Here is an 11,317-nt window from a genome sequence, read left to right as displayed (position 1 = left end):
GGAAGTTCAAAGGACCAAATGTGCAGCAGACCTTCTTTCCGTCAGACATACCGGTTGTCGAGAATGATAGTTTGTCGCTCGGGGGTGTGCATCTACACTTTTCACTTGGGCCGGCGGACCACGGGCTGAGTTCCAGGACTGGACGAGGAGCCCTGATGTCTTCCGTGGCTTCTCCAGCGTGGGTGCAGGACAAAGTCATAATTGGCTTTGGTGCACATGGCGTAATAAACATTGGCATTGTCAGGGATGTGGAGCTCTGAAACACAAACACCAATCATAAAGTATTGTTTTCATCAAGTAGAACTGACACCCACACTGAATGTGATTGGTACCGTTCCCATTGTTGAGCATCTGACAGAGGCTGAAGTCTTGACAGTTGAAATTGTCAAGGTTGTGTTTGTCAAGAGCTCTTTGAATGACCTGAGGGGTGTGGTCTTGGCTGGTCAGCTGACAGACAAAAACAAGGACATGTCTTACATTCAGGACCTGCAATGTCCTGCAACTAAAGTATAGGGCTGAGAATCATTGGGCACCTGATATTTTGATGACCACTGAGGAGTTCGAATTTGATTATAGAAAACATATTTATGCAAGTCTGATCCTTATATATTAATGTGTTTAATTATTGATAATAAAACACGATCTTCCCCTGGATGTTGACGTTTGCAGGAACATATTACACCATTTCCACTTTTCAGATGTGATCGTGTGAAACATGTGTGTATGTGTGTATATATATATATATATATATATATATATATATATATATATATATATATAGGGGTCGGCAACCCGCGGCTCCTTGATCGCTCTGGTGTGGCTCGGCTGTTAACTTGCCAAACTTCCCAAACTTACCGGGAGGTTTCTGACCTCAATGCCTTTTCCTAAAATTGTCTGAGGTTTGCATACTGCGATTTTCACTCGGACAGCCTCATTGCGGGCTGGCCATGATGGCAATACCCATAAAATCTTCTAGTTCATGTAGTTGTGCCCGCTGTTACACACACTAAGTGCGTGCTGGCCGGTCACGTATTGTGTGAAACCTCTATTACAGTCCTTAAGCGATTGCAAGCATACTTGTTCAACAGCCATACAGGTTATACTGAGGGTTGTGATATAAACAACTTTAACACTCTTACTACTATGTGCCACACTGTGAACCCACACCAAATAAGAATGACAAACACATTTCGGGAAAACATCCGCATTGTAACACAACATAATAAATACCCAGAATCCCATGCAACCCTGACTCTTCCAGGCTACATTATACACCCCGCTAGCACCAACCCCCCCCCCCCCCAACCCCGCACACCCAACCCCACACACCTCAACCGACGCAGGAGAGGGCGGGGGGTGGTGCTAGCGGGGTGTATAATGTAGCCTGGAAGAGGGTTGCATGGGATTCTGGGTATTTATTATGTTGTGTTAATGTCGTGTTACAGTGCGGATGTTTTCCCGAAATGTGTTTGTCATTCTTGTTTGGTGTAGGTTCACAGTGTGGCGCATATTTGTAACAGTGTTAAAGTTGTTTAAACTGGCACTCTTAGTGTGACCTGTATGGCTGTTGAACAAGAATGCCTTGCAATCGTTTGTGTGTGACTGCTGAAGCCACATACAACACGTGACCTGATTGGTAAGCAGTTTGTACAGTTTGTGGAGGGCGGCAAAGACAGTGACATCGTAGAACGCCCTTATTTTTGTTGAATGGGTATTACTCAGCAGACGTCCGAGGAAATAGTCCTTCTGTAAGCCGCGAGTCTCCCGGACAAATTGGGAGGATTTTTATCAGCAACAGAGCAGTATATTGAAAGCAGACACTAGATCTGACCAATCTAAGGTTATGATCATTAACTGGTGACCCCTACTTGGATGAAAGGCAAAACATATTCTAATACAAACAATATACATTCCAGTTTGGATTGATTGAATGCCTTAAGATCAAGAGTAGTTTCTTAGGGCCATAACCACAACACAGGATATATATGTCATTCAGCCAAACCTGTGCCTCCCGAACTCTCTAAACCTAACTAAAGTTCCGTGACAAAATTCTGTAAATTCTGTACACAGCACCATGCATTGTCCCTCCCACACAATCATCTGATTGGTTACAACCGTAGCGGTAACAAGCCAATCAGCAGTGCGTACTTAGAGCGCATGTCGTCAGCGCTTCAGCGTCGAGCAGATAGGTCTTTAGCAAGGGAGCAACGGACTCTCCCCAAATTATATTTAACACTTCTAAGTCTACTTTCTAAACATCACTATGAATCCGTTGACCTTCTAGAAACAAACTGCAGCTCAGCTCACTCGCAGTCCTGGGTTGAGGTGAAGGCTAATTAACTTTTAGCGTAATGTTAGCTCATTTTGCGGTTTGTGCGTGTGTGTGTGTGTGTGTGTGTGTGTTACGGACAGTATTGATTGAGGTGTGTTGAAGCAGCAAAAAAGGACATTATGTTAAATGAAGAGTTTCTGTCTCTGATAGTGTATATAATAATGTAACTGCATCATAAAGCCTACATGAACTTCATGGTGTTTAGGGATGAATAGTCTCTCCTATTGCTATTGTACTATTTTTTCAGCTATAGTTACATGAATCATTAGTAATGTAGCAGCCTAGTTTTGAATGGCAGGGTCCCTGCTACCACAAGCTGATACAAATATAACATTTATATAATAAAAATCAACTACAGCCTTCCCTAATGCTGTAATAAATTAAGCATGATGAGTTGACTTGAAATTGTTTAATGTTGCACTTTTTATATGTAGAAAAGTTGTATCATTTTATTTCATCTAAGCATTAACTTGAGGCAGTTTAATGTGGATTAATGTGGGCAGAATTATTATAGTGTCCCCAATGTTAAAAGGATCAAGCCATTGTTTACAAATTTGGTAAATAAATAACCCAAAAATATTATTTTGTTGTTATCTTACTGTACCAAAAATGAACCGAACCGTGACCTCTAAACAGAGGTACGTACCGAACTGAAATTTTGGTGTACCGTTACACCCCTAGTATATACACATACAAACTTTTGTAGTTACTGTAGATGTAAATATAATCATTATCATATTCATGAATATGGACAGTTTGGATTTCATCATTTGTCTTCTTCAGTACTACAGTAATACTTAACAGAATATGTAAACTTCCTTTTTCTCGGCTTTCCTTGTCAAACGTTTGTTAGTTGGCTACTTCCAAAAAACAGACTCCCCTTAGTTCCTACTATTACTAAACAATACTGTAAAGTAGAATGTGCATGTCATAGAATATACAATTTTGGAGAATTATTTTCATGAAAATGCAGCCAAAGGGGATTGGCTTCATTTTTAAATGAAGAGCAGTTGTCAAAGCAACAGGTCATTTAGGGCTAACGACAACAAGCTCGTCCTTACCAGAATGCTTTTGTAGACGTTGCCGTTGCTCATACACTCCACACTGACTCTGACGATGCATGAGTCGGCAAGCTGCTTGTTGTAGACCGGCTGCACCGACTGCGTGGACATGCTGGAGGAGCATGAGGAGTCAGGGCTCAGCGCCATGGAGGTGCAGCTCAGGTCCGGATGAGAGGAGCTGCATGAGGAGCTGGAGAGACTTGGGGAACAGGAGGAGAAGGAGGAAGAGATGGAGGCGTATCCCTCTGCGATGTTGTGCATGGAGTTGGAGAGCGACTACAGGGGAAAAAGAAACCAAACATACTTCTAAACAATCAGCTCTTGATAAGATGACATGCAATTACTGCAGAGCAACACAAAGTATGTCTGCTTTCTATAGTCATCACAAACTCACACCTTGAGTTTGAGTCCAAGTGGGGACGCCTGAGGCGCGCTGAGGTCGTCCATGTCTGAGCCGCTGGAGCTGGAAGATGACACGCTGATCTGGTCAGTGTGAGTCTTCTCCAGAGAACTGTCGCTGTTTTTGCGCAACCTTCACCCAAACAGAAAGGAGATATTTGAAATACATGGCACCACAGTCGCGTTTAAATGCACGAATGACGTAGCATTAGCAGCTGTCATATACATTTGACACTTTCAGAGAGGTTCACAGCTAAATTAGAGGTAATAAGTAGGCATAAGTTTACATTTTATTGGCCTATTGAGAAATATAAACTCATCCAACACAATTTTATTAATCTACAGCGCTGAGTATGCTACATCATAAAGATGTCTTGATCATACTTACAAAGGCAGCTTCTTATTCAGCAGTCGACCGCTCCATAAATTGGGAGAGCTAGGACATGGATCAACGGGAGGTTCCAGCTCACGAGACAGTTCATAGCTTTAAAACAAGACGGTTAGTCAGCGCTACAGTGGCACTAGATTGGGCATTCTAGTGACAGACAAGCAGTGTGTTCTTCTGACCTCTCCTGATCAGTAAGGAGTGTGTGCGTCTTCAGCCAGTTGCTTATGGGAGGATTAACAGGAATCTGCTTGTGGGAACAGGAAGCCTGAAGCTGACGAATCTGAGAGAGAATCTCAAACTCCTAAAGCACACATTACAGAAAGCACAGTTCAGACCAAGAAGTCTATGAAAAATGTTATTTTAATTGAGCCACCACTAGGGGGCTACACTTACCCTTCTGCGCTTCTCAAAGTTGATCAGGCCACCCTTTTGGACAGAGGAGAAAAGCAGCCTTACATAAATGCATATGTGTACAGTACACGGTAACTGCCATGAATAGAATAAACACTACAAGCTGTAAGGTTGAATGTATCATTTCTACTCACCTCCACAGTGTCAGTAAAAGCTGTATCCAGCATAGTGAGGACAGTCAGGTAGGAGCCCAGGTAAGGTATGATACCACCTTTCTGCTTTCAAATTAAAAGACAGAGTTAACTCAACACATATGTTGCCCTGCCAGATCAAGTCTGTGCAGACCACGTGATTGCTTTGTATGTTAGCAACCAACAAACTTGTCATTGCACTGGAAAGTCAAATGTACGAGGGATCTATACTTAGTGGCATCCACCCTTCAGACTTTAGTGACTCAAGTTAACATTCATTCATTTTGATGACAAATAATGACTGGTGTTTCGGTAGCAGTGACTTACCATTTGTTTGGAACAGAGAGGCGGTGACCTCCAGCTGGGGATGATGCCACCCTCTGAATGAGTCCCATCCTGTAGGAAAAAAATAGCAGCTAACTTTAGCGGTCAGAAAGTCCAAGTGAAAACGAGTGCTGGGTGTGGGCCATGACAACATGGCAGAGCTATTGCATAAATGTTCTAGTTTTGTGTGCAAAAAAGTGTGTGTATAGGACAAATAGGAGACTCACACCCAATATATTTCAATTTTTTGTCATTTTATGGCCTGCTAATAAAATACGAAATACACTAGTTTAGATGAAATAGATGAACTTGGTTGGATATTATATATTGATTTATTGTGGAGAAAAAGAACCACATAGTAAAGACTTTGGCATACTATAGTTTTTTTTCATGTTGCATGTCATTCTTTACACGTGTGTAATCAACACAACTTGACTTCACTTAAACTAGAAAACCCATCTCCAAAGCTATCAGTGTTACCTCTTTCATAATCTCTCTGGTGGCCAGCACACAGTTCTCGTCAGAAAATGTCTCACACAGATGGTCAAAGGTGGCCAAGCTTTCCCTGAAAAAAAATTGTTATTAAAATATCTCAATTAACATACTTTCAAACCTAGCTCAAAATGAAAACAAACAGGATTATAGGGACAAATATTGAAATACACCCACCAAGAGAGCTATGTTTTCATCAGGAATGTATATTTATATTTGTCTGTGTGCAACTTCCTTCCAACAGACTTTGATGTCAATCTGCCTGTTCCAATTATTCTATTGACGCAATAATTGACAAAAAATAATACCTTCTAAAAATGTCCATGCAGCTATTTCTCACCACTTATCCTGTTTAGGGCCACAGGGAAGTGAAACCTATTCACAACGCCACAGAGACTCATATGGCGTGGCAGGATTGGGAGAGTGGCTGTGCCAGCAATCTGAGGGTTCCTGGTTCGATCCCCACCTTCTACCAACCTCGCCACTTCCATTGTGTCTTTGAGCAAGACACTTCACCCTTGCTCCTGATGGGTCTTGGTTAGGGCATTGCATGGCAGCTCCCGCCACCAGTATGTGAATGTGTGTGTGAATAGCTGAATGTGGAAATAGTGTCAAAGAGCTTTGAGTACCTTGAAGGTAGAAAAGCAATATACAAGTATAACTCATTTACCATTTATATGTTATCCTTGAATCAAATGTATGTAGTTTGTTCTATGTGTATGCAGTGCTGGAATCCAAAAACGTTGAAGCTTTGGCAGGGTTATGTGATTTGCGAGTATGTTTTGCAGGCAGCTTACTTGCTGACAGCCGCCCAGGTCTTCTTGAGGCGATACACAGCGTTGGACTGCAGGGCTGAGAGGATGGCCCGCAAGGAAGAAAAATTTGTCAATCGCCTACACTCCTGCAAAAAAAAGTATGTAGAAAAGAGAAATAAAGAGCAGTATGAGACAAAACAATTTGCCATAAATTTCTGTCACTTTGGAAATGAACATTTTAACACTGACCAACTGACCTGTGCAACTGTGATCCACCACTCAATGATACGTGCTCTGCAGGAAGGACCAGTTTGGAAGGGCTGAGGCGAACCCGGGGTGCTCAAAGGGTAGAGGAAACGCAAAGAAGAGCCCGGTGATGAGATTGGAGAGGAAGTGGAGGGGCATGGAGAGGACGGGCAAAGCAGTGAAGTGATGACACGGTTGGTGACGGCATTGAATTGGGAGATGGTAGCACGGACGCTAGGTGCCAGATTCCCATTTTCCTTCTTGTCCCGTTGTGACCACACACAGCCAAGGCAGTGAAAAGGTACCACATGGACAAATAGTTCCTGTAAAAGAAACAATGGACGTAGCAAGTGAAGTGAAAGACTGATTTGATTTGATTTCACAGAGGGCAGAAATGATTTGTGAGAAAATTCACCATGTCCAATCTGGTGAGCTGTTCTGCTATGTCCCTGACAGAGAAGTTTATAAAGAAATGTTTGTCCTCCTCCTTGCAAAGCAGTTCCCTGTGGTCCTGCTGCATTGTGTCAATGTCATCCACTGGTGCAGACCGGCTGCAATCTGTCAAACACACACACACACACACACACACACACACATGAATGACGGTGTCAAAGAGTGCAAAGAAGACATTATTCATCACCTTGACAACATGACATCACACATTCACCTGACACTTTAGTTACTGTACATATGCACAATGCAACGTGAACCACACCTGTAGCTTTTACAAAAGGGAACTACTGTACAAGGGCTCATAGAGGAACACTCATACAGTATTTCAAAGCAACACATTGTATCGCTTCAAAAATACCTGCCCTCTTGGGTGCCTTTTTTTAATGAGTCAACATTTAATAGGTATGCATTAGATGTACTCAATGTCTTGTTTTCACTTAGCACAAATATTAAATACAAAAATAATCATCTAAAAAAAATGTACAAGACGTCCATCATTATTGTTCTTCTTTGTACTTTGTAAATACTTGTAGTTTGAACAGTCTCTAAAACTGAATCATATTGGTGCTTTGGTTCTATAATTTGATTTCACATGCGGATATGCTAAAAGGTCTTAAGTGTTGTACGTGCATACAAATGTTTTAAATTAGATTTTCCTCTAAGATTATATTTCTCCTCTTTAGTTGAGAAGAATTGTTGAACATTCTTGGGCAGGTCAAGGTTTGTTTTGTACATAATTTTAGCTGTTTGCAAGTGTACTAAGTCACTAAATTTAAATATTTTTGATTCAATAAATAAAGGGTTTTGTATTTTCTCTACATCCAACAATATGTATTATTCTAATTGATCTTTTTTTGTAACAGAGTTAGTGAATGAAGCCCACATTTGTAGTTGTTTCCCCATATTTCTGCACAATAACTCAGATATGGTAAAACTGGTGACCAGAAGAGAATATGGAGTGATTTTTGGTACAGAACATGTTTTGCTTTATTCATTATTGATGTGTTTCTTGCTCCTTTATGTTGTATGTTTTTACATGAGATTTTCGGTTCATTTTTTCATTTATTATTACACCCAAAAATGTGTTTTATTTTACCCTTTTAATGTTTACTTCATCTGTTTGTGTATGACTTTCCGTTCTACTGTTACCGAATAGCATTATTTTAGTTTTAATGAGATTCAAGGATAGTCTGTTTTTTTCAAACCATCTTTTTAATTTGTTAATTTCTTCTTTTAGCTTCTGCGTGTTCTCTCCTCAACAAAACACATTTGTATCATCTGCAAATAATTCTAACTTTAAGTCCTTTGAAACTGAACAAATCTCGTTTGTATAAAGATTGAACAATTATGGTCCCAGTATTGATCACTGAGGAACGCCTACGCCACAAGCTTGTCTTAGAAAGTATCTAAAGAAGTTAAAAAAACATTGGGGCTATTTTTTTAATTACTAAACTCCAGCTGGCATTGTAAATTATAAAGTTTCATATTCACACCATCGCCATGATTATTTACAATCTTTTCTTTTCTTTTTTCAGTTTGGGATTTTTCTGATAAAATAATCCCCAAATCAAATGATCTCATCCTCTTGTATGATCTCTTCTATATTGCCAGTTTTTCTGTTATGTTTCTTCTTGGACTTTATTGCTTCACTAAGTGTGGGTAATACTGCAAATTTTAGTGTCGTCGCTAGTATCTTAGAAAAAAAACAATTTAACACATGGCGCAGTGGAAGAGTGGCCGTGGGCAACACGAGGGTCCCTGGTTCAAGCCCCACCTAGTACCAACCTCGTCACGTCCGTTGTGTCCTGAGCAAGACACTTCACCCTTGCTCCTGATGGGTGCTGGTTAGCGCCTTGCATGGCAGCTCCCTCCATCAGTGTGTCAATGTGTAAATGTGGAAGTAGTGTCAAAGCCCTTTGAGTACCTTGAAGGTAGAAAAGCGCTATACAAGTACAACCCATTTATCATTTATTTAGCAAAAATATTTATTTTAAAATGTTAACAAAACCACTCAAATAATTACTATTTCACACAGCTATTTATGAACATTTGTATTAGTAGTCAGTAGATGAGATGGGCAAGCATGCCTGAGTGAACAGCATAGACAGAGAGAGCGAGAGATGTGCTGTTTTGCATAAACTCTGTGGGAAATTGAGTAATTTGCTTGACGTAAAGGAGATAATTTGTAAAAAAAAAAAAAAAGTATTGACCCCACCATGCTTTTATCGATTATCACACAACATCAACCTTGGTATCAATACTATATGTATATTGATATTTAGATCAATATGCCAAACGCTATAGATGGTGTTGGTTCACGCAAACTTTTGGGATTGAAGGACTCAAGTCTGGCTCGATGATGGCACAGTTATGTGTTTGCGCAAAACTGCTCAATGCTTCATTTTTTATCTTTATGTGTGGGTCTTACACAGACTAAAACATTTCTTAGGACTTAAAACATTTTTGCACCAGCCTTAAGTGTCTCTTGGACTGAATCTGGCCCTTAACTTCAGTTTCACACCTGTGGTCTAATGCAATAGATGGTAAGTGAATAATGTAGGTGTCTTGTTATAAAATACAAGAGTCTGTAGTCAGGCACCTGTACCTTGTTCCTGGAGCGATTTCAGCAGACTCCCCGCAGTCTGAGCCAAGCGTCTAAAGCAAAGGCGACGTCGCAGGTGAGCACACAACAGCCGGAGGGCCTGGTACTTGGGAGGCTCATTGAAGTCTGCACTGTATTCTATTAACCACATTCTAATCACTTGGAGTAGAGTACTGAGGAGAGGAAAAGTCAACACTAATTAGTATTTATGGAATTGTCGTCATGGCTCTCATACAGAGATACAATAAGGCGGAGAAATGTTAATGCAGAGGTATCAGACTAATAATGATACGAATGTCAAATCTGTTTTAAATGACAAACTAAAGTAATAAGTGATTACCTTTGTGGGTAGAAAGTGTTGTCATGGCAGGTATCTAAGTCATCTCTGTGAGAAAATAAAAACAATCACTGTTATTAGGTTTGTGATCATTTAATAAAATCACTATTTTAGTTATTTTTCCTTTCAGCACCTCCTCATTAACACTTCACACATCACCACAAAAAAAAAACATATTTCGAATTTGTGGCCAGTTTTTGTACCTTTGCAAACTCATGTGTTAACATTAATATTCGAAGACACGCAAATCACAACCCTATTGTTAGACAGAAAAAAGATGATATAAGATTACGTTATTGATATCTTCGGTGTGCCCACAGGGAAATTGAGGTTCCAGTATAAAGGACAGTTGCCGTGCAGTACAAAGAGTAATCAGGTGATAGCTAAAAGAGAATTATAAAGTAAGAATACAATTGTATGTATAACACAAACTAAGGCAGAATGCCATTGTGTTGCACAATGTCCCTGTGCTCTTCCCCATCTTTCCTCCAAGTGAGGAGTCATACAGTTTGATGGCACGGGGAACAAATTAGGTTTTGTGTCTGGTTGGTTCTGCTCATGCGGAGAAACCGCCGGTGACTGAACAGACATCCGTGTGCACTGCTGGCATCGTCTATGATGGCCAGCAGTTTGTTCAGAAAGCTTCCCGCTACAACAGTCTGGAGACTGTTGGGAGTCCCGCTCAATACCAGTCACAGAATGAGCTGTCCTTAAAATGAACTTGAATCCAACTCTTGAGAATTGAAGACTAATTAAAAGTAGTACTTAACAGCTAAAATAAAGACAAAAACTGTTTCAGTACATCTTCTTGTAGAACTGAGTAGCCTCTGCTGATTTGTTTACACCACGTAATGGGACAGAATAATAAAGGATGCCAGGTGTGGATTCTCTAGAATTCTAGGTTCTACGGAAATGTCTTGTGATACTCTGAATCCTGCTGACTGCAGAGGTTTCGGCCTTGAGAATGTAAACAGACAAATGTCCCCGTTGGGAATAAATGTCATCATAACAATACATCAACAATGAGACTGCACCCATGTTACAATGTTTTCCTCCTTAATGGCATCCAAATACAAAATAATTATTGCATGTTTTTGGAATCAAGGAAATTATTTCAAGAAAATGAATTGGCTGATTTATAAAAAAGATATTATGTGGGTGGTAACACATAATTAATATCCTGTACAGAATTCTGTGTGAAAAAAGAGGAAATGTTCCAATAGTGTACTTTAACAGACGTCAACCAAAACCCATAGCAAGCCTGTTGCCACAAGCAGCACAAAAATGAGGGTGACTGTTAACAAAATAACTTGTGGCGTAATGATGGCAAGTGTCACGCAACTAGTTCGGAACCCGAGGACCACCTGTAGATTTTTGTGTGCCCTG

The 11,317-nt window shown here is 40.4% G+C and overlaps 1 protein-coding gene across 4 annotated transcripts in view; it reads right to left on the bottom strand.

Moving 5' to 3' along the window:
* Positions 1-11,317, bottom strand: part of rgl3a (ral guanine nucleotide dissociation stimulator-like 3a) — a 37,754-nt gene that overhangs the window by 613 nt on the left and 25,824 nt on the right. For 2 of the 4 annotated variants that reach the window (XM_061881384.1, XM_061881387.1), the window contains 15 exons: positions 9,935-9,979; positions 9,598-9,767; positions 6,955-7,097; positions 6,551-6,862; positions 6,336-6,439; positions 5,527-5,611; positions 5,050-5,118; positions 4,726-4,809; positions 4,574-4,606; positions 4,360-4,481; positions 4,181-4,276; positions 3,790-3,925; positions 3,394-3,669; positions 333-447; positions 1-256 (listed from right to left, as the gene is read on the bottom strand). The exon at positions 1-256 is cut by the window's left edge and continues 613 nt beyond it. In XM_061881384.1, the coding sequence (XP_061737368.1) occupies positions 102-256; positions 333-447; positions 3,394-3,669; positions 3,790-3,925; positions 4,181-4,276; positions 4,360-4,481; positions 4,574-4,606; positions 4,726-4,809; positions 5,050-5,118; positions 5,527-5,611; positions 6,336-6,439; positions 6,551-6,862; positions 6,955-7,097; positions 9,598-9,767; positions 9,935-9,979 (1,945 nt within the window). In that variant the 3' untranslated portion in view covers positions 1-101. The remainder of the gene's footprint in view (positions 257-332; positions 448-3,393; positions 3,670-3,789; positions 3,926-4,180; positions 4,277-4,359; positions 4,482-4,573; positions 4,607-4,725; positions 4,810-5,049; positions 5,119-5,526; positions 5,612-6,335; positions 6,440-6,550; positions 6,863-6,954; positions 7,098-9,597; positions 9,768-9,934; positions 9,980-11,317) is intronic. The other 2 variants (XM_061881385.1, XM_061881386.1) reach the window with 2 other exon arrangements.

This window comes from Nerophis ophidion, linkage group LG20 (genome assembly GCF_033978795.1).
Source record: "Nerophis ophidion isolate RoL-2023_Sa linkage group LG20, RoL_Noph_v1.0, whole genome shotgun sequence".
Lineage (NCBI taxonomy): Eukaryota > Metazoa > Chordata > Actinopteri > Syngnathiformes > Syngnathidae > Nerophis > Nerophis ophidion.
This window is presented reverse-complemented; position numbering and strand designations above follow the sequence as displayed.